The sequence below is a fragment of the Lonchura striata genome, chromosome 7, assembly GCF_046129695.1.
Source record: "Lonchura striata isolate bLonStr1 chromosome 7, bLonStr1.mat, whole genome shotgun sequence".
Classification (NCBI taxonomy): domain Eukaryota; kingdom Metazoa; phylum Chordata; class Aves; order Passeriformes; family Estrildidae; genus Lonchura; species Lonchura striata.
In genome coordinates, this window is record NC_134609.1 from 37,625,172 (window position 1) to 37,653,124 (window position 27,953).

Here is a 27,953-nt window from a genome sequence, read left to right on the forward strand (position 1 = left end):
AGCAGGAATGCTCAGCCTGGGATTTGTTTGACCCAAGAGATCAAGCAGGAGGAAGGAAGGAAACAGTGAGGAGTTGGCTCAGCCACAAGGAACTGGAGGTGGTTACAGCTGATCTTAAAAAGTCCTTTTTATAAAAGGGGCATTAAAAAGATTCTGCTGTTAATTAGCAAAAACTGTCTAAGGCACAAGGTGGAAAGGCACTTCTTCATTTCTGCTCCAGGCAGGGCACAGGCAGGATTGATCCCAGTCCCCTCTGCACTGGGAGCTGCTGGGGGGCCCTGGCGGCACCGTGGCCATCCCAGTGGCACCTCCTGGCACCACTGGGAACAAAGGCCCCACTCCCATCCCTTCCAGCTCCATGGGACACTCCCAGCAGCTTTAGGGGGAGAAGGATCAGGCTCAAAGTATTTCTGATTGGTAAAACACACTCTGACCCGAGTAGGAAAATCCCAGGGTCATGCCAAGGAGATCTGTGTCACAGGGAATCAATTGATCATTGCTCACTCTTAATACAGGTATTTCTAGGGAGGAGGAGGAGTTAATTCGTTTTTTCCAGTGACTGGTAGTAGGTGGTGAGGACTTTCCAGGCTTTGGGGGCCATGAAGCCGTCCGGGGGGTTCTCCCCTTCCCGAGCAAGCTTCCTCATGCGTGTTCCTGAGATGAAGTCAAAATCATCGTGCCTGTGTGAAACAGAGACAGGTGACATCAGCACAGCTGGCCCGAGTCACCCCCCCAGGGCGCCTCATCCCAGAGGAGCTGCAGTGTCCATAACACTTCCCAGCTCAGGGAGGCTGCCTTCCTACAGCCTCTCAGCACCCAGCCTGTGCTGCTTTTCCTCCCTGGTGGCATCTTTAGTTGCATGACACCTGGGAACAGCTTTTGGAGGAACACACAGGTGACTTTCCCAGGTTCTGCCCCCATTCCTCTCCTAGGGAGGAACATGGCTTTTCCCCGTCTCCTGGAACGCTGCGAGCCCGAGGTGCCTGTTACAGTGTGCTTGGATATGCCTTTCCCCCATTCCCTGGGACCCTGTGACTCTGATCACAGAACCCTGGACTCTCCTTCATGCCCTGACAGGGTTGTCAGAGAGCCAAGGAGCCCTCCCTGTCCAAAGCCTGGATAAACCCCTGACATTTCCTGTTCATTCTCTTTTGCCCCGCTCTCCCTTTGGACATCACAGAATAAAGAGAGCTGCACCATCATATATTGGGGTAAGAGCCTCTTTTGGAAATCTTTGCCATCTCCTGATATTCCTCCCCTCAAAGCCTCAAATCTCTGGGCTAGCCTGCTAATTCAGGGGGCTGAGAGGGGAGAAACATCAGGCGCCCACAAACCGCACGTCGTGAAAAGCGCGACGTGGCTGCTGCGTTACCTTTTGGGGTCGTAGAAATCCATGGCTCTTTTGAGCTTGTTGTAGGCAGCCACCCGGAAGGGGAGGATCTCCACGGAGGTGAGGCCGGGGGCCATGCTCAGCACCTTCCCACCGTGCGTGGCCTCGTACAGGTCCTGCTTGGTGTCGGGGTGCGGCATCCCCGCCGGGTCGCGCCCCACGATGTAGAAGTTGGCCCCCGCCACCATCCGGGCCCGGCAGTGCCACTGCACCTGCAGGGAGGGACACGGGGACTGGGCTGGGGACAGGGAGGCCCCGGGGATCCTCGGGCAGCGTGTGGCAGCTGAGCTGGTTCCGATCTGGCGGCAGTTTGATTTTGCGGCGTGCCAAAGCGGCGCACACGGGAGGGGAGGTTCAGCATCTGCCCCTTCCATCCCACTGGTTTAGGGAGAGAAGGGAAACCCCTGGGGGCAAACAAATGAGCGCCCCTGCCCACCAGAAAAAGGTGAAGCCTGTGTATCCCTTCTCCCCAGCCCTCCACAGCCCAGGAGAGGAAGGGAGCTGATGGAGCAGAACTCTGTGTGGGATGCTGCAGCAGCAAGCGCAGGTAAACCATGCAGGGATCCAAAGTGAGGACATGGTTCCATCCCCCTTCCTGGGGTTTTCCAGGCAGGCTGCCAGCACAACCCCCACGGACAGGCTGCCTGCCCTGCCCTGCTGCGTTACCTCCGTGGGGCCAGCGTAGAGCATGGGAGAGGGGAAGATGGCCACGATGGTGGACTTGGGGTCCAGGACTTGCTCCTCCAGCACGGCCGCGTGCTGCTTCATGCGCCACTCCAGAGGGACGTCGTCGTCCTTGGTCCAGCCGCCCAGGGGGTGCAGCAGCAGCACGGGGTTCTTGTAGCCCCTCTCCAGGAGCTGGCGCCGCGTGTCCTGCATCAGCAGCGCGTGCCCGTTGTGCACCGGGTTGCGCAGCTGGAAGGCGAAGACGGCGTCTGGAAGGGAAAGGTCGGGGGGTCACAGGGCTCAATCCCACACTCTGAGCTTCCACAGAGCCCTGACAGACCTGTGTGTGCCCTGACAGACCTGTGTGTGCCCTGTCTGAGCCCTGACAGACCTGTGTGTGCCCTGACAGACCTGTGTGTACCCTGTCTGAGCCATGACAGACCTGTGTGTGCCCCTCAGCCCTGACAGACCTGTGTGTGCCCCCTCAGCCCTGACAGACCTGTGTGTCCTGTCTGAGCCCTGACAGACCTGTGTGTACCCTGACAGACCTGTGTGTGCCCCTCAGCCCTGACAGACCTGTGTGTGCCCTGTCTGAGCCCTGACAGACCTGTGTGTACCCTGACAGACCTGTGTGTGCCCCTCAGCCCTGACAGACCTGTGTGTCCTGTCTCCACACAAGCAAAGCCCTGAACGCCTCAGCTGAGTGTTTCACACACACACATCACCCTGCCAAGGTTATTTTCACTGCAGTCCCTTGCTTTGGGGCTGATTTCAGCCCTGTCAGCTCTCCTGCAATGTTTGTGCATGGCACTGGACACCTGCACTGATGGCTTAAGTGATCTGTCACCTCCCCAAGCTCAGTGGCACCTGCAGGAGGGCCAGTGCTCTTTCTCCAGAGTGAGGGTGGGTGTCTGACCCTTGCTATCCCCAGTGGACGGGGCTTGGAGCAACCTGGGAATGTGGAAGGTGTCCCTACCCATGGCAGGGGGTGGATGAGATGAGCTTTAAGGTCCCTCCAACCCAAACCATGCTGGGATTCCATGGGACAGAGAGCTGGGAGAAGACACCTGAGCTGTGCCCCAGGTGTGAAGGCCAAGAATGCCAGTGCAGAGAGGATCTGACCTGCCAGGGGGATGCGAGCAGGATGCTCAGCACTTCCCAGCCCTCAGAGCAGCACACTGAGGACACAGCCCATCACAAGCACTGCCCTAACCAAGCAGCCCTGTGCCACTTTTTGTGCCGTGCCCTGAGTCCCCCTGACTGCCCACCCTCCCGAACAGCCCTGTTTTGGGAGCATCCAGAAGCCACCTGGAAGTGCTGTGAGCTTGAGAGGAGTCATGGATCACACCAAGGCCCAGTGGGGCAGGAAGAGCCCTGTCACTGGTGTAAGCCAGGGCACTCACCAGCATTCATTTCCCTGAACTTCTGCTTGAGAGCCAGCGGGGTCAGGCGGTACTGGTCCAGCCCATCGTTCCATTTGATCTTCTCCAGGACCTGCAGGTCTCCACCAACCAGCCAGTCTCCACTCTCCATCACCATCTGGGAATGACACACACCTTCAGTGCAAAGGGGATGGCACACTTTTCCTTCTCCCTCTCCCAGTCTCATTTGAAAGGTGTGAGGCTCAACCCCGTTGGAGAAGGACCTTCCCTTGTCTCAGGTGGAAAACATCATCACAGTGACCACATGAAGGAATGTCTTGGGCAGCAAAACCTCATCAAGTGGGGCAGCAGCCACCCAGTCCCCACCCAGCTGGGTGCTGCACTCCCCTGTGGCAGCCAGCAGTCCATAGGAAGGCACAAAACCTTCCTCCACCTCCCTCTCTGCTTTCCTCCTGGGAATACACAGGAGGAATGAGCCTCCTGCAAGGCACACACCTGCTGCTGATTAATTAAACCAGGCATTTTCAGGGAGGGGAAAGAACTACCACAGCCTTTTAAAGCAGAAACTCAAGTCACTGTGTGGAACTCAGAGCTCTCCTTTTCTGAGAGATGATGCTCCTTGTACTGCCACACACTGAGTGGGAAGAGAGAAGCTGCAAAAACACACCAACCCTGCTGGCTGCCTGTAGGGAAAAGCAAAAAAATTCACTCCTGCCAGCTTGGGATGGGCTGGTGACCAAAAAAATCAGTCCTGCCTACTTGGGATAGACAGGTTCCCAGCAAACAGCTGGGCTGGAAATGCAGACAGGAAACCCATCACCCTCAAAACCTTGGAAAAATTCACTTCTCCATCCCCTGGCCATGTTTCACCCCCGAGGCTGTGCTTCCCGTGGCAGGGAGGGGCTGGACCTAACACTGTCTATTTGAGCCAGGTCTTACAAGCTCTCAGAGACAAGTATTACACCCTTGATAGCTCAGCTACCTCAGGTGGCATAAAAGTATGAGGATGGCTCCTGTGGCAGTGTTGGGAACAGAAAAGTTTTAATAAAAGGCAAAATAAAAAAGAGAGAGAAAAATCAACCCAGGTTTTTATATAGAGAGAAAAACCGAGCCAGGGAAGAAGTTCTTGCTCCTGCTAAAACACTTCACAAAAGCAATTTACTTCTTGTGTTCTCTTATTTTCTAGTGAATTACTTAGGTGGGACTTGCTTTTGTCTATTTAGCTGTCCTTAAGTTTGAGGTGAAGTCCCCAAAGTCCTATGAGGCATCTTTGAGGAGAGAAACTTCTGGGCTTTTTTTTAAGTTGACAAATGTCGGAACTCAACATGTCCCTCAGACATTTTTGGAGGTTCCGGGCCCAGGTCAGAAGCATTTGAGACCCTGGCAGGCAGCTGGAAACAGCTGTGATTTTGGGCTTGAACCATGGAACAATTTACCAGCCTTGCAGGGAGAACAAGAAGTCACAAAAGTTTAGATATTATAGCAGAAGTAGTCACAAAGTAAAGGGAAGAAATTTTGAGTGCTGTACAGGGGGTTTTGGTTTTGTACATGGGGGTCAGAGGTTTTAAGATGGATTTGGGATTTGGGCCTGCCCTGTCCTGCCTCTTTCTTCTTCCTTACCTCCATGTTCTTGGTGATGTTGTCACTCACAGATTGGTTTAGAGTAGAAAGGCACCATTTAATATAGGTAATAGGCATTGGGGAAAAACTGTAAACATGTAACACATAATGTACCATATAAAAGATAGAAAATCACCATTTGATATAGGTAGTAGGCATTGGGGGAAACTGTGACCATGTAACACGTAATGTACCATATAAAAGATAGAAAATCACCATTTAATACAGGTGATAGGCATTGGGGGAAACTGTGAACGTGTAACACGTAATGTACCATATAAAAGATAGAAAATCACCATTTAATATAGGTGATAGGCATTGGGGGAAAACTGTAACCATGTAACACGTAATGTACCATATAAAAGAGAGCAGCAGCCCTGGGTGGGGAGAGTCAGAGAGGATGTCAGGGTGTGTGTGTGCCTCTGCCTGAGCTCTGAGCAAACCACAGCAGCCCGAGGAGAAAATCTTTTAGATAACTTCCAATAAACTGCCTTGAGACCAAACAACAGAGACTGCTGAGCCTTTCTTTGGAAGCTCGGCTTGGAGGAGAGACTTTCCCACCACACGGAGCCAGCCCCCAGGGATGCTCTCCGGCGCACAAAGACCAACTCGTTTCGCTCCGCCAACAAGGGGCGCGGCATCCCCTTGGGCCCACCTGGATGTGCGGGTGGCGGGGGCAGGCGGTGCCCCAGACGCGGGCGCAGCGCTCCTCCTTCCTGTGCTGGAAGAACTCGGGGCCGCGCAGCACGGCCAGCCGCCGGCCCTGGAAGCTGAGCGCCAGCGCCGCGCTGCCCTCCAGCCGCTGCTTGTCCTCCGCCGACAGCGGCAGCACGATGGGGATGCTCAGGTTCACCACGCCGTCTGCCGAGAGAGCGACAGCGCCTCAGCGCCCTGCGGGGTGCCTTCAGCACGCTGGGTTGCTCACTCCGCATCCCTGCCTTGCTCGCTGTGGGATAATCCTCATTTAGCCTGGAAATCAGCTTTGCGCCTTTAGGACCGGTTGTGAGAGTGAAGGGCGGGAGAAGCGGGTTGTTTTCACACCCTGAGCTGCTCCCCTGCATCCTTCTCACAGACAGAGCTCGCCTCTGCCTTTAGTTTTTAGCTGCCTTTAGTTTTCCCTGCACTGAGGTTTTTCCTTTTGTTTAGACCTGGTCAAACCTGCTCTGGACTGAACACCCAGAGCAGCAGCAGCATCTTGCACCAGGCTGGTCATTGGCCGCAGCATTTCCAGTGCCAGGGGAACTGATAAGGGACTGATAAGAGACAGAGTGAGCTGAGCTGAGGGAACTTCCTGACTTTGTCATCTCTTCCAACAGCCAGAGGTTCTACTGTTTAATATTGCTCACTTTTTTCTGCTGGTGAATGCTTTACCTGCTAAATAAGCAGGTTATTTTCCACTTTTCTCCAATAAAATCTTTTCCTGAACCAGCTGGGGGAGAGGCTGCTTGAATTTGCTTCCAAGAGGAACCCCTTTGGAGGTTTTCTCCCAAATTTGCCCTAAACCAGGACAAAGGGACACCAGCAGCACCGTGGGGATGCTCACAACCCTCATGCAGGAGGGTTGAACACCCTTCCTGCATGAACAAAAATTTTAAACCAGCCCCAGGAGCACAGGAAACAGAGGTTTTCATGGAAAATCAGTCACTGCAGCAGTTTTCTCTGCACTGCTAATAAATGGTGATGTTAGCAGAATATAAAAGCTCCTTATCTAAGGGCCAGAGGTGTCTCCTAGACACATGGAGCATCTCAGTTCCTGTACTCTCCTTTTCCCTGGTTTTTCTTTGTTAGCTGCTTGTGAAGGTGAAAAATTTAAATGTGCTGGCAAAATGCAATCCTAGACAATTGAAAAATTTCAGTGTGCTTGGAAAAAGCCTTCTCCTCCAGGAGAACCACCTCTGTGGAGATGGCTCCAGGCTGGTGTTCCATGGAGCACCCCATTCCCTGCACAACCTCCTGGGCTGCCTCTTCTACCACACTTTTAATTTTTTTTTTCTTTTTCTTTTTTGGTTTTTTTCCTGGCTATCTCTATATTGTTACTGCTGCCCCTTTACATCTCTGCACTGCCCATTTCAAACCTGTTTTCTGTGTGAGTCTGCAAGTGCACACCCAGTTTCTAATTTCAATGTTGTCCCGAAGCAGATTGAAATCATGTTGGTTTTAACCCAACTCTCCCAATTCCCCAGTGTTGCAGCAAGGTCCTCCCATTTCTCCTTGGATTTTTGGATGTTAACAATATTCCAATGTCAGTACAGGAGAATTGATCTCTTTGATGGGTTTCTAGTCACAAACAAATCACTGATTCAATTCATTCTGATCTGACCAAAATCAGGTTGGACCCTTGAGAGTCTTAATTTGAGGATTTTGACTGTGATATAGATTTTTACTTTAATTTTTATTAAATTATTTGCATTTACTTTAAATTCATGACTGGGTATCATTCATCTGTCAGGCAGCAATTTTCATGAATAATCATAATTATATTCACAGGGGATCCAATCAATATCAACTTCATACATTTAAATCATATAAATAATGATCAGTTAATGAAACTGGCACAGAAAAAAAAAAGAAATAAAGCTGCATTATGAAACCAACAAATGCTGCTGAAAGCGAGTATCTTCAGCTCCATTCCCAAATGCAGGATGGAGAGGTAACAAAAGATCACTCCAGCAGAGGTAATTATAAAATTACACAACTGGGATCTTTGTGCAGGCTGCTCCATAGGACAGGGGTGTGTCAGGCCACGTCACAACTGCCTGGATCATAAAAATGGGCCATGGCTGTAATAATTTCATAATAATTTCAAGTTGTTTTTTTTTGGTTTTGGTCGTTTGGGTTTTTGTTTTTTTTGGTAAATCTCAAATCATTATAGGCAGAAAGAATCTCAGTTGAGGTAGTTTGTGCAGAGCCCGAGAACAGTTCCATACATACCAGCTACCAAGCGCCTCTTTCCTGGGAGAACACAAACATAATTAAGATAATTAACGCTCAGGGGCACGTTACAGAAACCACTTCAAGACTCAAAGCATTTGAAAGCTCCTGCTGGTGTGGTTGTGATCCTACCACAGCCTCACACGGGGTGTGAGCCAACACCTGCACTGTCACTGCCACCCCTGTGACAGAGTCAGGGCTGCACTGCTGCAGGTCCACCCCCCTTCCTGGCGGCCCTGCACAAAGCACATCACCCTGCTGGGGCATCCAGGAGGGATTTTCTGCAGGGCACTGGCTTGAACAAGTGTCCCCAAAACACCACGGGAGCTGCCCAAACCATCAGCCACCCCAGGGCACAAGGGCTGTGCCCATGGCTCTGGGGAGAGCAGGCTCGAGCCTCTCCCTGGCAGTGCCGTGTCCTGGCCTCAGCACCAGGAGATGGAACCCTCCACCACTTCCCAAAGCTTCTCCAGGAGCACCTGGTGTTCTCTGTCCCACTCAGATGTCACCCGAGGGCCTGGCCACATGGAGACACCCATGGAGACAGGATCTCCAGCTGCTGCTGCCCTCTGCTACACAGCCCTCGCTCTGGAGAGCTCATCCCCTGCAAAGCTGCTCTCCTGGCCTTTGTCCTGCTCCCCAGAGAGCTCTGCAAACCCTGACCATCTGCCCACAGAGCTCAGAGGAGATGTGCTCAGGGATGCTGGCAGCTTTGGGAGGGCACCCCAAAAGCAGACACGCTCTGGGATGAGCTTCTGGCACAAAGTACGGGGCTCTGGGGCAACGTGGCCATCCCAGGGCGCTCTGCGACCTCCCCAGGCACAACAGGCTGCTCAAAGACCACAGGGGAGGCTCTGATAACAGGGACATGTGCTCCTGAATGCTGTTTGCACACTGGGCAGAGGTGAAAGGCTATGGCGTGTCTGGGAGCAGAGCCCCCACGCAGACACTCCCACAGTGCAAACTGAGCACTCCTGAGCTTTGCCTCTGCTGCACGGTGCCCAAATCTGAGCAACAGCAGCAAATCGCTGCCCTGTGGGACCACAGGATCATCTAGAAGGCATGCAAGGCTCAAAGGGACTTGCTCACCCAGATCCCAGAAAGCAGAGATCACTGCCAGGTCTGCAAACCCCAGTGTGAGCACCCCATGTGCAGATGAAGTCGCAGCAACGGCATCCACAGCTGAGAAACGGGGTGGAAACATCTGTGCCCCAGTCTCAGCTGTGGATGGCATCACCTGAGCCCTCTTTCCCTCTTCCAGGGATGAAGCACCCCTAACAGGATGCTAATGCATAGATAAATCAGATTTATTTCAAGCTACCATGCTGGAGAAGCAGGGAAATGGGGTGGGGGGCAAAACCAGGCTCTGCTCCTGTTTCCAAGAAGCAGCTGCCTTCTCCTCTCACCTCCAGCTGAGCCTGGGAACCTCCCTGCTTCCTTGGCCTTGGGTTTGCATCTCTATTTCCACCCAGCCAAGCACGGCAAGAGCCACACAACAACTCCCAGAAGGTTTGAGCAGCACCGTGCGAGATGTCAGAGCTGTGAGCCAGGGCTGCGGCCACAGCAGGGTGACCTTGGCCACCTTCAGGAGGCTGGTGTGTGCCACAGGGCAGGACAGGAGGACACAGGGGATCCATACCGTTGAGCAGGGTGCCAAAGTGCAGCACTTGCAGGTACTCTGCCTCCCGCATGAATCCTGTCAGAGGAGTGGCCCAGCCTTCGCCCAGCACCTGCACCCACTGCAGATCCAGCTGCAAAACAAACCCAGAGGGTCACACTCCTGTCACCATGTCACACTCAGAGGTTGCTTTTCCTTCCCTTCTGCTGAAACAGCATTTCATTTTCTTTTGCTTCAAATACAGGACATTCATAAAGGGGAGAAAGACATGGAGGATGTATCTTGGGGCTTTTTAAGCCAGGCTCATAGTTTCACAGCACAGTTTAGAAACCCAGAATGGTTTGGGTTGGAAGGGGCCTTAAAGCCCATCCAATCCCACCTCTGCCATGGGCAGGGACACCTTCCTCTGCCCCAGTCTGGTCCAGCCTGGCCTTGGGCGCTTCCAGGGATCCAGGGGCAGCCACAGCTGCTCTGGGCACCCTGTGCCAGGGCCTCCCAATATCCCATCTAACCCTGCCCTCTGGCAGCTGAACCTGTGGGGCTGTATGGACACAGCAGAGGAGGCTGACACCCTGCAGCACACAGTGGGGAGGCAATGGCTGAGGATCAGGAACCCACCTCAGCTTGCCATAAACCACAGCCACAAAAGGTCAGGGCCATCAGAAGAACACAGGCCCCTTGGGCAACATCCTCCTGGAAGCTTCCACCCTTGGAGCAGCTAAGCAGTGTCAGAGCCTGTGTGTGACAGTACCTTAGTGATCTCCAGTGCTGGCAGCTTCTCTGCCTCAGCCCGGACACTGCTGAGTTTATCCTCAGGCACAAAGAGCTCCAGAACATCCTTGACTGAGCCCTGGGGCACGATGTTCTGAAAGACAGAGGCAGGCAGCGCTTGTAGCACGCTGGTTTTCACAGGCACACCAAAAAGGCAGTGTCCCAGAGCAGGGTTCCAAAGCTGCCAGTGATGGTGACATAAAAGTGACCCACCTGTGCCTGCAGGAGCTCCACGACCTGCTCGATGCACTCAGACACCGATGCAATGTTTGTTTTCAGCACCAGCTCAGGAGCTTTGGGTTTCTCATACTCTGAGTCAATCCCCGTGAATCCTACGGACAATTAACCCCCAAATTAAATTTGTTTAATAGAATAATCGGTGCCTTAGAGCCAAGAACACTATATAAAAAACCAGGGGGCATTCAACCATGCAGGGTACAACAAATGACACTTATCACAGTAAGATTAGGGGAATAAGATCCTCTTGTGCACTACAAAGGGCCTCTAGGCACCCAGCCCTATGTGTGGCACTGCCGGGACAAGGCATCCAAAGCTTTGGAAAGCAAAAGGCAAAATAAGGTCTCACTCCTCCATACCTTTGATCTCTCCAGCTCTTGCCTTTTTGTACAGGCCCTTCACATCTCTGCTTTCACAAATATTTAGAGGAGCATCTACAAAGATTTCAAAGAAAGGAAGTCCAGCTGCCTCATGAATTTTCCGTGCGTTCAGACGATCCTGTTAGAAGAAAGATGGGAAAAATCTGAATTGCAGCAAAAAGACCTCCCTGGATTTTGACACAAGTAAATTAATCTCTCTTATAGATTTATTCAATGTACACTAGTTCTAAAAAGGGTTTTTCATCTCATTTCCCTCCTTTTCTTTAAAGATACTTAAAAAAAAAATTATAAAAATCTACAACTCTAAGCTGTTTTCATCTTTTCCCACAAAAATCCTCAAGATCTTTTCGTTAGGCAGGACAGCAGAAATTTAGATTGTGAATAATTATCTGCCCTATGTGAAAATGGTCAGATGTTTTCTCAGATGATCTCAGAGGTCTCTTCCAACCTCAGTGATTCCTTGATTCTGTGAAAAAAGGAACTGCTTGCATCAGCCTGATACCAGCAGCTAAGGAAGTGAAAATCACAGTCAAATCTTCAGAAAAAAAACAACAGTGAGAGGTCTAGGACAGGCTGCTGCTTCTGTGACTCTTTTCTGCCTCTGAGGAGTTAATAGGAGGGAGATCTTAAACTCCTCTTAGCTCTTCATCAATTTGCAACACTGAATTTATCCAGCCAGGCCGCTGCCCTCCGAACACCGATGGCGCGCGGTTGCGTGTCAGCGGCGCTCTGCATCCAGCAGCGCACTCGGGAAACCCTCTCCACAAACCATCTCCATCATCTGAGGTGAGACTGAGATCCTCTCTGGTGTGCTCAGACACTTGCCTTGGTGAAGGGGGAGATGAAGCTGGTGATGCAGACGAGCCCCGCGTCGGCGAAGAGCCGCGCCACCTCGGCGATGCGCCGGATGTTCTCCTCGCGGTCCTGGGCCGAGAAGCCCAGGTTCTTGTTCAAGCCGTGCCGGACGTTGTCGCCGTCCAGGGAGTAGCAGGGGATGCCATGAGCCACCAGGTACTCCTCCAGAGCAAAGCCAATGGTTGTCTTGCCAGCACCAGAAAGGCCTCGGGGAGGTAGGAAAGCGAGGGGTCAGGTTTGAGGTCAAGAGAGTCAAAATGAGTGACACCGGCGGCCAAACTCCTTCTGTCTGAAGTTCCCTACCTCGTTCCTTCCTAAAGGAAGTGGATTCATCCTTCACAGATGAAGGATGAACCTTCACAGATGAACCTTCACCTTTTCAACCCTTATTATTGGAGGGATGGCATTAATGCCCTGAGGAAAGCATCTACAGCCCAACCTCTGGAGGGGTCTAACCCAGCAGTGCGTCTTGCTGGGCCACGCTGGGTTCCAGGAAGCAGGGGAGGTTTGAAAGGATGCTGCTTCCTCCAGGTCTCTCCTCATCTTCCTCTTCCTCCCCCTGCTCCCACTGTCAAGAGCCAGCTGCTCTCCTATTCTGAACCCAAGGAGAGGCTCTTGCTGCAGCCACGTGGAGTGGGACAGGCTCTGGCAGCAAAGGTCCCCCATCACCTCCTTCTCTAGGACAGTATTTGAAAGAATAATCATCAGCCAGGTGAGCTCAAACCTTTCAGACACAAGATTTTTGAGTAACACTCAAAGAAGGAAGGAAACTGCCTTGGGTGGGGCTTTTGGCTTCAGGAACTACACAAAAGCAGACTGGGCGCTTCAAAATTGAGGAGGAAAACAGAACAGAAATGTGCTTTAATCCAGCATCTACAACCTAAGGTGACAGGAAGGGAAATTAGAATGGCTTTACGAATCCTTCCAAGCGTGTCCTTCAACATCCTCCAGCAGCCAAAGAAAATGCCAATATTTAACAAGCAAAGGAACAACTGGTCAACTGGCAAAAGACAGACTTGTCTAAATATTAGAAATGTAAAATGCAATTGTCATTTCTGGCAGACCCTAATCCCCAAACAATGAGTTTCTACTTCAAGGCAGAAGAGAAGGGCAAAAAAAAAAAAAACAAATGCAAGGGATTGCTTCCAACATGACTCTGTGGCTGGGAGTGTTTATTCTCCAGACAAGGTGACTGCCTCTTGCTGCCTCAAACACAGCAGACCTACACGTCCCAAAAACCTTCCCACCCCTCCTGAATGAAAACATCCGCGTTTTGGACAACCCTAGGTACGTTCCGCTGCCAAAGACTGGCTGGATTTGAGCCAAGGCTTCCTCAGCTACACACTTGGGAACAACAAGTGCTACCCCGTAGGCCTCTGACATGTTCAAAGGAGGCTGAGAGCAGCTGGGAAATCCCTAAAATCATTAGTTATGGGCAGCAGCTGCCAGGGAGAACATCTTGCTGCGCCAGCACCGCGCGTCTGCGTTTCCCACGTGGGGATGTTTTGCAATCCCCAGCTCGCAGGGAGCGCTGACGTTTCCTGCAGATCCCAAATCCCCACCTGCCAGCCATGCTGATGGAGTTTCACAGGTGAGGCCACGCTTTCACACCCAGACAAAAATACCTGTGAGCCAAACGGTGCAGCCTCGGAACCCTCCCCTGGTGCCGACAACTTGTCCTCTCTTACTCCTGCTGACATGATGGGCTTGGTAAACCACGTTGGTGGATCCCTGAGGAAACAGAGCAGAACAAAGCACTTCTGTTACCTTTGCTGCTCTCAGGGCACAAGATAATCTCTGCTGGGACAAACAGATGGGAGAGAAATGCAAATTCATTAATGAGGTAGCATGGTGTGGCGGTTCACATGGTGAACTCTGGTGCTTTGGTGTGAGTTGGATTTCTGTCCAGACTCATTGTTTGGAGGCTCTCTGCCTCTGCCCAGGGTGTTCCTGGTGGTGATGCCTTTGTGCCAGCAGGGAGAAGGGAGAAGGTGACTGGCTTTGCTGCAGGAGCACTGCCAGGTGACTGATCCCCCTGCAGGCAGGCAGGACACAGAGCCTGGGCAGAGACACCCTCCCTGCCTTCTCAACAGTTTCAAACACAGACAGACTCAACTATTATTTTAATCATGCTTGCAAAACAAGAGCGACTTCAGGTGCTAATTTACTGGCTGTGTAACACGAGAACTGCAGCTGGGGCAGGAGCAGCCCCGAGCTGGGCACACATGGGATGGGAGGCAGAGGAAATGTGATGTGTCCATGTGCCATTCCCAGCACAGCACTGAGCCAGAGGCCTGAATTTTGGTGCTTCCTAATTCTGGTGGTTCCTAACCTTGCTGACCCCAGAGTCTCTGCAGGGCTGCAGGTGAACCAGCCTGGCTGTGCCCTGCAGCTCCAGCAACAGCACCTCCACAAGGAATGTCCACATGAAATATCCACAAGACTTTGTTAATTGTGAGGATGATGTTCCCAACTGAGGCATGCAAAGGAAAGAACAAGGAGGGAACAAAGATATAAATATATCTCGGCTATATATGCAGAGAGAGAAGAGAAGGTTGCATGGAGACCTCACAGAACTTTCCAGTATCTGAGGGAGCCTACAGGCAAGTTGGAAAGGGACTGCTCATCAGACAGAACAAGGGGAATGGGTTCAGACTGAAAGAGGGGAAACTGAGGTTAGTTATACAGAAGAAATCCTTCCCTGTGAGGTTGGGGAGTGGTGCCCAGAGCAGCTGTGGCTGTCCTGGATCCCTGGCAGTGCCTAAGGCCAGGCTGGAGCAGCCTGGGACAGTGGAAGGTGTCCCTGCCATGGCAGGGTGGCACTGGATGGGCTTTAAAGTTCCTTCCAACACAAACCAGTCTGTGCTCTATAAAAAACCCAAAACATCTCTAGACCTGCCCCTGAGAAGGTGAGTGAATGCTACACGTCCTGTGACTCAGAAAATAAAAGATCAAGGCTTGCTTTCTGTAATTTGTTCTGTTTTGCTGCTTTTTTGTAGGATTTTTTTTTTTTTTTTTTTTTTTTTTTTGCAGGGGGTTGTCAGAAGTTTGAACATTTTGGGCTCTCAAAGGTGAGACAGCACCACCATGGATTAATTTTCTGCCATCCCCAGGAGTTCAGGCTGTGTCCCACAGGAGATGAGCCACGCTAACGTCCGTGCCTGGGGAAGATGCAGGACCTGGCACATTCCCACACGGCTGATGTAAGGAGATTGTTCTAAGTACAGGTTGCTGTGCCATAAATCTGCTCCCTGTGAGCATCTCAAAGCTGTTATTTTGCACGCTGGCACCTTTGGGAGCTTGGGAAAGCACCACTGAGAGCATTTTTGTAATTCAGTAACACTGTCACACCTCTCCCACCTGCTGGGAGCTCCAGATGGTACCAAATCCCTCAGATTTTTCTGCTCTGTTCATAAACTTCCCAGGAAACTCTTCCCAACCCTCAGCAACTGCATGGCTGGGCTGGGAGCTTGCTTAGCTGGGAATGGGCAAGACCAACTTCCCAGCTCATCATCCACCAGCTAGGAATGGCCTGGGAAGCCAGAGCTGAAGTGGGGTGGAAGGGAGTGAAGGCACCAGGAAAACTGTTCATTAATGGCCCGAGAGCAAATCCTGGAGAGATTTTGCTTAGGAAGAGCACATCCTGCAAGATGGTTGGGAGGCAGAGAGAAGCAGTGGAGGGGGTTTAATCAGATGCAGGGCTGTCCTGCTCATTTGATTCTTGGAGTTTTAGCCCTGTCACTGCAAATCAAAGATATTTAAATAGATAATCCAATCATCATCGCAACATCAACACCTGGATGTTGGGCCCTAAAGCAGGGACAATTTAGGACACTGGTAAGCATGTCCTGGATTAGTCTGGGTGAAGGAAATGAGGTTTGGGAGAGGAACATCTGACTTATAATTCAGCCCTAAACAAGGCAATAAATGTCCCAGCAGCACTTCCAAAGAAGGGCTGTGCATCCCGTGCCAGACAGATGGTTAAAGATGACACTGCCACGCTCTCCCCATTCCTTGGAAATTTGCTGTTTGGCCCTGTCTGGATGAGCTCAGTGCTCAGCCCACCCTGCCTTACCTCATCCAGGAAATGAGAAAAAAAACAAACACGTCGCTCCAAACCTTGGGCTGAGGCTGCAGCAGCCCAAGAAACCAAACCCTAACTCTGCCTTTGGCCTCCCCTCCTACTGAACCCTTCCCATGAAGGTGGCAAACAGGGGGACACCAAGATCTTGGCTGTCTTTAGCATCAGGCTTGACTGAGCTGCCTGCCAAGGGTCTCTTGGCTCAGTTTCCCAAGGGAAGAAGCTTTCCATCAGCCACCCTGGTGGGACAAGATGCTGCCCTGCTGTGTGAAAGCAGCTTGCAGCCAGAGGCAGGAGGTTTTTCCTGAGTGATCTTCCTGAATAAAGAGATGTGGCCTCTGAAACAGGGCAGTCTTGCTGGAAATCAGGAGCCATCAGTGTTCTCTGCTCCAAGGGCCACCATTGCTCAATTCACAGCATCCCAAAGAGTGACCTCAGCACCCCCTGAAGTAATGGGCCCTGGGAGGGAGTAGCTGTGCTCACCCACATAGATTATGTGTGACGGCTCAAGGAGATCTTATCAGGGAGCATCTTCTCTTCTCATCTGACAGTTAAAAGCACGAGGTCTGTGGGGCCTCTCCCAGACATCACTGATGTTTGCTGGGAGCAGAGCTGCTGCACATCTAATAGAAAATGCACCAGACAAGAAACATTTATAATCATAGACTTATAGAGATGTGAAGGCTGGGAAAGACCTTGAAGATCATCAAGTCCAACACTCAACCCAGCACCACTGCTGTGCTCACCACTAAACCGTGTCCTCAGGGGCCATAACCACATGTTTTTTGAACACTTCAGGGATGGTGATTTCACCATTTCCCTCAGCAGCCCATTCCAAAGTTCTACAACCCTTTCCACAAAAAAAGTTTTCCTAATATTCAATCTAAGCCTCCCTGGCACAACTTGGGGCTGTTTTCTCTCATCCTGTCCCTGTTCCCTGGGAGCACAGCCTGAGCCCTGCAGGCTCTTCCCCCTCCTGGCAGGAGCTGTGCAGAGCCACAAGGTCCCCCCTGAGCCTCCTCTTCTCCAGGCTGAGCCCCTTCCCAGCTTCCCGAGCTGCTCCTCATCAGAACTCCTCCCCAGCTCTGTTGCCCTTTTGGGTTTAAGGTTTTCCCAACAAATTGCATGGATGTTTTGCCATCTCCCAGTAGGAATTCAAACTCTGGTCCTTAGGGCAGCACCTCCTCCTGCCTCCACATCCCCAGTTCTTCAACCAGCACCTCCATGGTTGGATCACGAGTGGGAGCAAGGCAAGAACCAACTGCAAGTGCCACATTCAACAGCTGAGGGTGGAAATGAAGGACAGATGGGAGCCGAGCAGGGCATTTGAGAGATCCCCTGAGTGCACACAACACCCTCAGCCACCCAGAGAAGGCAGAGCTCTGTGATGCTGCAGAAGGAGATCAGGCACCAGCAAGCCACACTGGCCATCACGGTGGCCCATCAGGACCAAGCCCATGTCCTTAGGGTGCCCTCAATTCCCCCCTGCCTGCTGCAGCTGGCACAGACACGGATCTGGAAGCTGTCCAGGAGCTGCAGCTCATGGCAGGCTGCAGCAGCACCCTGCTCTGGAGAGGGGCTCGCTCCCGAAATCACGGCTCACGCCAAGGCTGAGGAGCACCGTGCTCACTCAGCACCAGCATCCAGCTGGCAGCTCAAGAGCCCCAGGGAAACCCTGACCCAGCAGCCAGGGCAGGGTCAGGACTCCCCCAGCTGCCTTTTTATTTATAGGGCAAGCTCACAGCAGCAGGAATATGATTCATTTTTTTCCAGTCAAGCGTTTCACACACACCCTATTTTGGTACCGCAGCCTGGACATGTCTCCAGGAAGGAAAAATTAAATCGAAATAAAAATAGAGGCTTTTGAAATGTTTGTAGCTAATCCCATTTGCAAATGGTAGAATGGGCTTTTAAAATGATAGAGTGATCAAGCAAGCCTTCACTTTCACAGGCAAACAGTGGGATCAAGCACACGAAGGGATTATTGGGGTGTCCTGTGCAGGGTCAGGAGCTGGACTTGATGATCCTTGTAGGTCCCTTCCAGCCCAGGAGGTTCTGTGATTCTGAGTTTGAAGTCAAACACTCCCCTAAGCCTCAGGAGAGTGAGCTACCCTATCATTAAAAAAACCCTCCCAACTCCTGCCAGCATACTGAAAAAAAAAAAAAATGTTCCTGCCAGTTGCATTTTATGTATAAAAATTACATTTATCAAATTTTTCCTCTAAAAATTATTTTCTTTTACCAGGGCTGCTGTGGCAAAAGGGTGATAACTGTATCCATGAGCAACCATGGGGGAAAACCGCCTGTAAAAGAGTCATTTGCTGAAGAAGAGCAAAAGTGATACTCCAAAGAAAAGGAGGAAGAGAGGAAAAACGGGGGTTTTGTCTGTGGAAGCAGAGATTTGATTACAATCACACTGAAGAACAATGAGAAACCTTGGCATCTCTGACACTCTAGCTTAGTTCTTGTAACCCAAAACCTATGGACTTTCCCCAAATATTCATTTACTGCACTAAGGCAGAAAAGGCTTCAAACAAACCCAGCCCCATTCTTTCCCAAGGGAAAACCCCAGCAAGGAGGAGGAGTTACCCTGGAAATTTTGCCTGTTTAACCCCTCAGGATGCAGGTCCAGATGGGAAGTGGGAACCTTGCAAGCATCTTTTGTATTGCTCACCTCCCTGCTCCCATGCTCTGTCCCTGCTGTGCCACCACCTTCCTGGTGTCCCCACTGTGCCACCACCTCCCTGCTCCCATGCTATTGTCCCCACTGTGCCACCACCTCCCTGGTGTCCCCTCTGTGCCACCACCTCCCTGCTCCCATACTGGTGTCCTTGCTGTGCCACTACCTGCCTGGTGTCCCATACTGGTGTCCCCGCTGTGCCACCACCTTCCTGGTGTCCCCGCTGTGCCACCACCTTCTTGGTGTCCCTGCTGTGCCACCACCTTCCTGCTCCCATGCTCTGTCCCTGCTGTGCCACCACCCTCCTGGTGTCCCTGCTGTGCCACCACCTCCCTGCTCCCATACTGGTGTCCTTGCTGTGCCACCACCTCCCTGGTGTCCCATACTGGTGTCCCCGCTGTGCCACCACCTTCCTGGTGTCCCCGCTGTGCCACCAGCTCCTTGCTCCCATACTGGTGTCCCCTCTGTGCCACCACCTTCCTGCTCCCATACTGGTGTCCCTGCTGTGCCACAACCTTCCTGGTGTCCCCACTGTGCCACCACCTCCCTGCTCCCATGCTATTGTCCCCACTGTGCCACCACCTCCCTGGTGTCCCATACTGGTGTCCCTGCTGTGCCACCACCTTCCTGCTCCCATGCTCTGTCCCCACTGTGCCACCACCTTCCTGGTGTCCCTGCTGTGCCATCACCTCCCTGCTCCCATACTGGTGTTCCCACTGTGCCACCACCTTCCTGGTGTCCCTGCTGTGCCATCACCTCCCTGCTCCCATACTGGTGTTCCCACTGTGCCACCACCTTCCTGGTGTCCCCTCTGTGCCACAATTTCCCTGCTCCCATACTGGTGTCCCCGCTGTGCCAGCACCTCCGTGCTCCCAGGCTGGTGTCCCCTGTTCCCTGCCCACGGCTGCGTGTCCTCTCCCAGGCCTGGAGGTGAGCAGAGCTGTGTTTTCTCTGCAGACCCAGCTGAGCAGTGCCCCTGCCCGTGCCACCAGGGCCCTGCAGAGGCCGAGGGCTGCCCGCACTGCCAGGCCTGGGCAGGATGCTGGGCTGGGATCCCTGTTCCTCGCCGTGCTCTGGATAAAGCCCAGCAGGCTCAGGCTCTCCTTGGCACTCGCTGCCTGCTCCTTTTGGAACGTAACACACAGACCTTAAGGAGAGCAGCAGAGCCATCCCAGTGCCCCAAAACAAGCAGCCTTTCAGCCTGCAGACAGACAGCTGCAGATGCCAGACCCCGTTAACACAAGACTTTCAAGCTGCTGTTAAGCTGAAGCCGTGTTTTCTTAAGCCACAAGAATTTCTGAGCTCTTAGCAAGACCTTATTTGCTGATGGCAGCTCAAATATTTTTCTCTTGGCATAAATTCACACAGCTTGGGTTGTCACAATCAAGTTTTATACAACACTGGCACACAAAAAAAAGATAAGAAAATCAACAAAATCAGGCTCATGTTCCAGTAACTTCACAAATCAGATGCTGATTTCTACATTGTGAGTCCAAATCAGCAGTTGGGTACTGAAATCTGCCTCCCTGAAGGCTCCCAGCTCAGGCCTTTTCTTATCTTGAAATGAGATGATGTCACTACTCTAATTTCCTCGATGCAGAAAAGCTAGTGACTCACCCTGTGCTCCTACATTTTTGGGATAAACTTGCAAGGCCAGGACAGATGTTATAAAAACAATCTCCCCATCTTTATTCCTGAAATCTCAAGGGACAGCTGCAGGGACAACAAATATTTAACAAACAAAGCATTTTGTCAGGCACTGACCAAAAGAACAATTTAAACACCAAACCCCTCCATGGTGGCCCAATGTTTAATATTCAGAGCAGTTCTGCTAAATGATCCCCCCCAGATTAACCCACCTGAGCAGGTGGGCCTCTGCTCCTTTTGCAAACAACAGGTTTGACATTGCAGAAGAACTTGCCTTGGTTTGATGCCTGTCAGGAAAACCACCCAGAACACACAGCCCTGCTTCTCTACCTTCTCCTGGAGAAAAAGATCTGCTTACAGCAATGGGAAACTGAGTATCAGTCCCTCAGATTGCAGGAACAAGAGGAAAAGAGGGCAAAGGTACAGATTCTGACTACACATTAACTTCAGTATCAAAGAGATTTCCAGGTAGGAATTGTATCCATGTGTAAATAATTTTTTTTTCTCCCGAATATGAGAATCAGGAATTTAATTAGTGGGTTGTGGTTATCTATGGTAAATATGTCACTGTACATGTCCCACCTCCTGCTGTGGCAGGACAGGCACCCTAAACCTGAGAACAGGTCTCAGTGATATGGGGATAAAATAACCCCCTTTAACCACGCCCAACTTATTCCTCCCAGGAGAGAAATCCACTGTCTTCAGAGAAGCTCCAGTGGTTCCATAAGCAGCAGGAGCTACAGAGGATCTGTGTTTCAAGCAGCTTCATCAGGTTTTAAAATGCATCTATTTCTGAGTCCAGGGCAGGGAAGGGAGCTGGGGAAGGGGCTGGAGCCCCAGGAGCGGCTGAGGGAGCTGGGAAGGGGCTCAGCCTGGAGCAAAGGAGGCTCAGGGGGGACCTTGTGGCTCTGCACAGCTCCTGCCAGGAGGGGACAGCCAGGGGGGGTCGGGCTCTGCTGCCAGGGAACAGGGACAGGACAAGGGGAAACGGCCTCAAGCTGGGCCAGGGGAGGCTCAGCTGGGACAGCAGCAGGAATTTCTCCATGGAAAGGCTGCTCAGGCCTTGGCAGGGCTGCCCAGGGAGCTTTGGAGTGCCCATCCCTGGAGGTGTCCCAGGAAGGGCTGGAGGTGGCACTCAGTGCTCTGGGCACTGGGCACAGCTGGGACTCCATGGGCCAGCAGGGATTTGCCAGCCTCAGTGACTCTGTAAAAGAACTCATTTTTGTGTGAGGCTTCTCCTCTGCAGGACCTGGTGGCAGCCTGAAGAAAGGGAGAAGCTGGACTCCAGCCCAGGCTGGGGGGCTCTCAGTGCGTGGACACCAGTGCCTCTCCCTGCCTCAGGTGGGATGCCCAGCCTTGAACCCCACCTCTTGTGCCCCATGTGCCTGACTTTGCAGTGGTCAGTGGTCACCAGCAGGCCACGGGACACCTCTGTCCACCTCAGCACCTTTTTTAGGGTTTTCAAAGTGCAAAAGCAGCAGCAGGAAGGAGCTCAGGGGAACTCGGCCAGAAGCACCACACAGGACACAGTTAAATGGGAGAACTTTGCCTGGCGGGCCAAAAGTTCACTAGGCTGGAAAAAACCATTACGATGAATTCATGGAAGGAAAGTTCATCAAGGACTATCAGGAGGAAAGGCACAGCCTCTGATATCTCAGGTTGTAAATCAGTGGAAAAGGGGACAATGCACTGGTGTCCCAGCCATAAATTCTTTCCTTGCTGCCACTGGGAATGACAGAGAGGGCCAGATCTTCCCCTCACTCAGGTTCCTCAGTCCCCTCAGAAATCCTGCTGGATGAAGACAGGGCTGTTTTCACTGCTGTTCCACTGAATGTGCTGCTGCAGGAGCACAAATCCAAGTTGAGGACTGCAGAAGGATGAAGTTTTCCTGCCCCATCTCCCTGCGCATCTGAGCCCTACAAGCTGCAAGATGGGTTTTTAATGTGTGAGTGCACGCAGGGTTAACCAGACCCTGGACTAAGTCAGCACCAAGGATGCTGGACTCCTCCTGAACGAGTGGCTGCTCAGCATTTCCCCCACCCCTCCCTAAAGCAGGTGTAAGCACAGCCCTTAGTCATTCTATGCTGCTCAAAGGCTGGTCCAAGAACAGTTCCACATTTTCCTTGGAGGTTATTGTTAATTGGTCCCTCAAAAGTTCGTGCAAACTCCCAGCATCTCTCAGAGGGTGGCATCACCCCCAGTTTTACAACCACAGAAATGTAGTGGTGAATAAGGCCAACAGCAGGTGAAGACTTCAGGTCCCACAATATTTATGACATATGTTTGAAGAGCAGCTTGCCTGGACTTCAGGCTGCACCCCTGAGAGCTCCACACCCCTCACATCCATCCCCAGGGTCTCAGATCAGCTTCCCAAAGATGCAATGAGCTGCCCCAGCCATGGCTGGAGGGCTCATCATGCCCAGAGGCAGATGCCCAGCCCAGACCCCATAGCAGCCCTATAAAAACCCCTCCTCTAAAATGACTTTTTCCCCTCTTCCCACGCTCACTGGCAGCACAGCCTAATGATCTTCCCATCAGAAGGGCTGGGCAGGCCCGCAAAATGACCTCCCACCCAAGCACACTTTTTGCACCACAATGGGAAGCTAAAATACAGTTTGATATCGAAGAAAACATTTTGTTCTGCCAGAGAGGCCATGAAGACCTCCAGGTCAGAAAGTCTTGGAAATATAGGTGCGGATGGTTGTTTTCCAGCAATGCACAAAAAAAGCTCATCTCAACAACCCACAAAGTGCTGCAGCTAACAGAAAATCAAATCAAATCTGTGTAAAACAACTCCTTCCTCAAGCTCTGCTCTCCAAACACATCTTGGCACGCACTCAGCAGACAAAGCTTTTGACACATGGAGCTGTAACTGAGCCAAGCTGTGAGCAAAGGAGCAAAGACCACTCTGGGAGGGAGAGGAGGCAGTGCTAGCAGGGAACTACCAGCCCCACAGGCAAATCCCAACTTCCCAGCATCCCGTGGCATGACGCACAGGCAGGGCTTTTTTGCATCCCTCCTTTTGTTAATGATACACTCTGTGTAAATTTTCACTTGGAAATGATTAAGCTGTGAACCCATTAAGGAGCTATTTCTCACTGCCTTCAGCTGTGGCACCCCGCTCACGATAACAGCAAATTCATAAATGGCAACCTGAATTACACAGCCTTTTTCTTAATGGATTTTTGAGAAGCAAAGTGTACGAGCAGCGTGACCAAAGTACAGGTTCAAGCATTCACACAGGCCCTGCATGCCACTTATCTTCTGGGGGCACGTACAGCTGTGAGTTTATCTAAAACACCTGGTTTCAGATAGGCAAGGGCTTTTCATTTCTAAAGGCACCCTGCAGGATCAACATCAGCCCAGTTAATAATAACAAAAAAAAAAAAAAAAAAAGCAAATATGCCAGCGTTTGTCTTGAAAACCCTCCAGAAAAACAAAATCTCCATGGCCTAAATCTAAGCTGCAGCTGCAGTTCATGTGTCTGGGTAGTGTGGGGTCTTCAGCTTCATCTGCTGATTGACTAAATGTTCTTGCAGGGCATGGATGGAAACCCATACCTGTGGCAGGGCTTTTGGCATGGACCTGTGGCTGGCTGTGGCTTGATCTGTGCAGCCTGAAAACCAGAGGAGGCTGGAGTCTGTATTTGTGCCAGAGCCCAGCAGCAGGACAGGAAGGAACACGCTGACTCAAAGTGCTCCCACTCAGCTGCAGGAGGTACAGCTGGGTTTCCATGCCTTGGCCACCTCCTGGGATGGCAGCACCACTCCAGCCACCACCACCACCACCACCAGAGGTGCTCAGACCACACCAAGATGGTTAGTTAACTCCTCAACCCCTGGAGGGATCATGCATTCATAATTAAGAACCTGCAACTTTTCCTGGCTTTTCTTCCCTGAAATTCCCCAAACTGAACCTGCTCGCTCTTACAGAGCAGAGTGTGGTTATTAAACACTGGTCTGGCACACTGGCAGCCCAAGTGAATGAAATAGCACAGGAACTTTCTAATAGTGAAGGGCTTCAGAAGAAATTGGAAGAAAAGTGGAGAAAGTTATAATTAACAAAGCAACAGAAGTTAATCACCTCACCTTTCCATGGTCTTCAAAGAAAAGAGATATAAAGTAAAGTAATAGAAAATAAACCAAGAAAGCATGCTATGAGCAGCTGGGAAACAATCACCTTTGGATGTCACGGTGCAATGAGCTGGGCACCGTGTTCCACAGAATAAATCATGCTGTAAGAACAAGCAGCTTGTGACTCCCTGGATAAAACATGAGTTTTAGAAAACTCACCTGATTGAGTGACTCAGTGCAGAGCAAGCCACGCTAATTCCCTGAAATCAGAGCTTTGCTACCCTGTCCCCTAGGCAGTGTCACTGTGATGAGCTACTCAGAACTGCTTTGAAAATAAACAAGTTTCAAGTTGTTTTGCTTTTTACATTCAAGGCAACAGTTAAGAGTAAGTGTGAGAGGAGATGAATGCACTGTTTGGGTGTTTTAATAAGCTTTTTTTTCTTTCATGTTGCTTGGCAATTAAATCGATGGAGATGTACATATGTTCCTGCTCCGCCTGGGGTATCACTCAGTCCATCTGAACTCTGCCCTGCAGCTCTGTTTTTTTCAACATGAGAGTAGTTTTCAGGCAAAGAAACTAAACCTCTTTCCTCAGGGTTGATTTGATCTTGTAGGTTTGTTGCTCCTCTTTAAATAAATTTGAATAAGCCCACATCGTTTGCACATAAGCCCTACACAAACGCAAGCAGAAGTTACAGCTCTGTGACCCGCCAGGCTGCAGCACATCCCACTGCAAGCCAGGGATGCCACACCAGTCTGACTCCTGGAGATGCTGCTGCCAGACCAGGCAGGCGACAAAGCTGAAACACTTCTGAAAAAGGCAGTTTTAGTACCAGGCTCTCATTCTCCCATAGCACCTGCAAGGGGACCGAAGAGAAACTTGACTGGCCAGAGGCAGGACTCCCAACGCCTCCATCCCTGAGATGCGCTGAGCTGCGCCGCCCGCACAGCCCTGGGGACACCGAGCCACGCAGGCAGCCACCCTGGCAGGGCAGGGCTGTGGCTCCGGGCTCCGTGGGCAGCTTCCCTGGAGCACAGTGCTCCATCTGTGTCCTCCTGGCTGCCAGGAAAACGCCGCTCGCTCGGCGGGCACGGGGAGCCGGCTGCGGAAATACCGGCGGCACCGCGGGCGTGGGGAGCAGGAGCTGCTCTGTCCACAGAGCTCCGAGGAGCCCTGAAAGCCACGCTGTGCAGGAGCCCGCACAATGAACAAGGGCAGGCCCACAGCTGCAACCCCCTCGCTGCGCTGCCTGCGCCCCGTGCTGCCTCCTGAGAGCACCAGGCACACAGGAGGGCTGTGTGAGGGACATCGTCAGAGAGCTGCCCAAAAATCAGTCCTGAAATGGCCAGGAATAAATGCTTTCTGTCGCTGAGGGCTGGGAACAGGAGGGCACTGCCTGGCACATAGAGGGCTTCATGCCTCTTGCAGTGTCATGAGCAGAAAGAGAGCACAAAGAATTTCCACATTAACCAGCCAAAGAGAGATTCCTGCACACCAAGACTCTGGTCCTCACACAAGGCAGAATTAAGATACCATGCTAATTATTAAGGACAACACATGTAAAAAAAGCAAACAAAAAAAAAGTTTTCTTCTTTACACTTTACCATATTGTCAATTAATAAATAGGTGTTCAATTAAAGCATCCTCAAAACAGATTCAAACTCCAGAGAGCATTATTCAGGCTGAATTTAGGACTTAAATCCTGGGCTTCTAATTATTCAATTTGCAAAATGAGGAGCACTGTCAAATAACACAATGGTCCAGCTCACAACAGCTGGCACTACTGTGCCTTTCCAAAACTGACAGCTGATCAACATCACCTGCAAAACCCAGCTCTGACATCCCCTCAGCTGGTGAACAAAGCTGGTAACGTCCAGCCTCACAAAACCTGGGACAAAGATTAACGCACCATGAAACCGTGATAAAACGGAGGTTTTAGTAGCAGCAAGGATTTTGAGGAGTAATAAGGATTCGTAATGGGAGAACAAATGTTGCACAAACAAAGAATGGGGAACAAGAAGGGGCTACAGAAGGATGATTCTACTGCTGTATAAATAGGGATCGCAACAGGAAAAATTATTGTGGCTTCATTTTAAAATGCAACACCTTTGGCTGTTGCAGCTACAACAGGTGTCACGACAAATTGTCTGTGGGCACCCTGACCAACGTGAAATTCTTTATCCAGGCCTTTGATATAAACTGGAGATGGTTGAAACCAAGAAGCTGCTGAGGTTGCAGTTTGGAGAGCTTCCATTACACTGTGCAACCACATCTTCCTGGCAAGGAACAGGAAGATCGCTAATGGGACATCACCATTTCACCATCACTCCCCAAACCTCTTGTAATTAGCAAAATCACGCCTTTTCTCACTCCATCGGATACCTGGCAGATAAGCACACAAAAATCCGCCTACAACTGTCAAGGTGATAGCATCTGTTTTGACAGTCACGGCACAAAGGTCAGCCACAAACTCGCTTATAAAGGTCATTTTTCCACCCCAGGGTGGAGGCAAAGGAGAGGGATTATTCTGGAAGTTCAGCAATACCTCTCTCCCGTCACAGCAATAAACAGAACTGCCATACACAGCTCACGGCTCGCACCTCCCCTGCCTGAAATAATCCCTAAGCCACAGGTTTTTGCGTTTCCACGAACGCCCTGCTGCACAGGCGCGCTTTGTTCCGTGTGGGTTTGGGTGCATTCCTCCCCGGACACATTACCACTGTGTCCAAAATGCATCAAATCCATCGGAAAAGTTTATGGCAAACTTAGAAAGAGAGAAAGAGAGAAAGGGAGAAAGGGAGAAAGAGAGAAAGAGAGAAAGAGAGAAAGAGAGAAAGAGAGAAAGAGAGAAAGAGAGAAAGAGAGAAAGAGAGAAAGAGAGAAAGAGAGAAAGAGAGAAAGAGAGAAAGAGAGAAAGAGAGAAAGAGAGAAAGAGAGAAAGAGAGAAAATCAACCAGCAGAAAGGAGCCCGAAAGACTTACGTCAAGATTTTTTCTGGTTCTGATTTAAAACCTGGAAAACGTACGCACAGCCAGAGGGACCCAGAGCTCCCATCCTAGATCCAAGGAGTAGGGGAGGGCAGCCGGCAAGCGGAACGCGATGCCTGGCTGCGGCTGCGATTTGCAATTTTAATTTCTAACTGAGCTGTGCCCTGGCTACGATTACTTCGCTTTGCCGTGTGCGCAGCGATGCTGAGAGCCCGACGGCGGCGGCGAGCGCCTCGCCAGCTCCTTCCCCGGCTGCCACCGAGGCAGGGGACACGCCAAGAGCCCCGAGCGAGGCAGGCGCTGCCTGGAGCTCCGGCCCCGCCGGGACAGGTGCGGGATGCGGCCGAATGCCAGCGGAGGATGCTCGGAGCGCCCGGCCAGCGCGCCCATCCCCGAGTGATGGATGGGCTGGCGAGCTCCCGAGCGCTGCCGGAACGCCGCGGCTGCCGCTGCCCGGGCATCCCAGCGCAGGAGAGGGAGAAGGATCCGCAGGGACCGCAGGGACCGCCCGCCCCCCGCTCCCCGGCGCGTCCCTACCGTGTGCTCGCGGCCCGACATGGTGCTGCTGCGGCGGGCCCGGCGGGCCGGGGCTATAAGGGCTGCGGGACACGTAGCGCGGCCCTGGGCCGGCCCC

At 51.7% G+C, this 27,953-nt stretch overlaps 1 protein-coding gene across 1 annotated transcript; it reads right to left on the reverse strand.

Moving 5' to 3' along the window:
- Nucleotides 1–109: 109 nt before the first annotated feature.
- PAPSS2 (3'-phosphoadenosine 5'-phosphosulfate synthase 2) lies at nt 110–27,895 on the reverse strand. The gene is made up of 12 exons (XM_021537080.2): nt 27,857–27,895; nt 13,476–13,581; nt 11,821–12,056; nt 10,975–11,113; nt 10,592–10,710; nt 10,359–10,472; nt 9,629–9,740; nt 5,714–5,919; nt 3,460–3,595; nt 2,057–2,325; nt 1,373–1,602; nt 110–680 (listed from the first exon to the last, which is right to left on the reverse strand). Exons 1-12 carry the CDS (start codon nt 27,875–27,877, stop codon nt 539–541), a joined length of 1,830 nt encoding a protein of 609 aa, XP_021392755.1. The 5' UTR covers nt 27,878–27,895; the 3' UTR covers nt 110–538.
- Nucleotides 27,896–27,953: the final 58 nt, after the last annotated feature.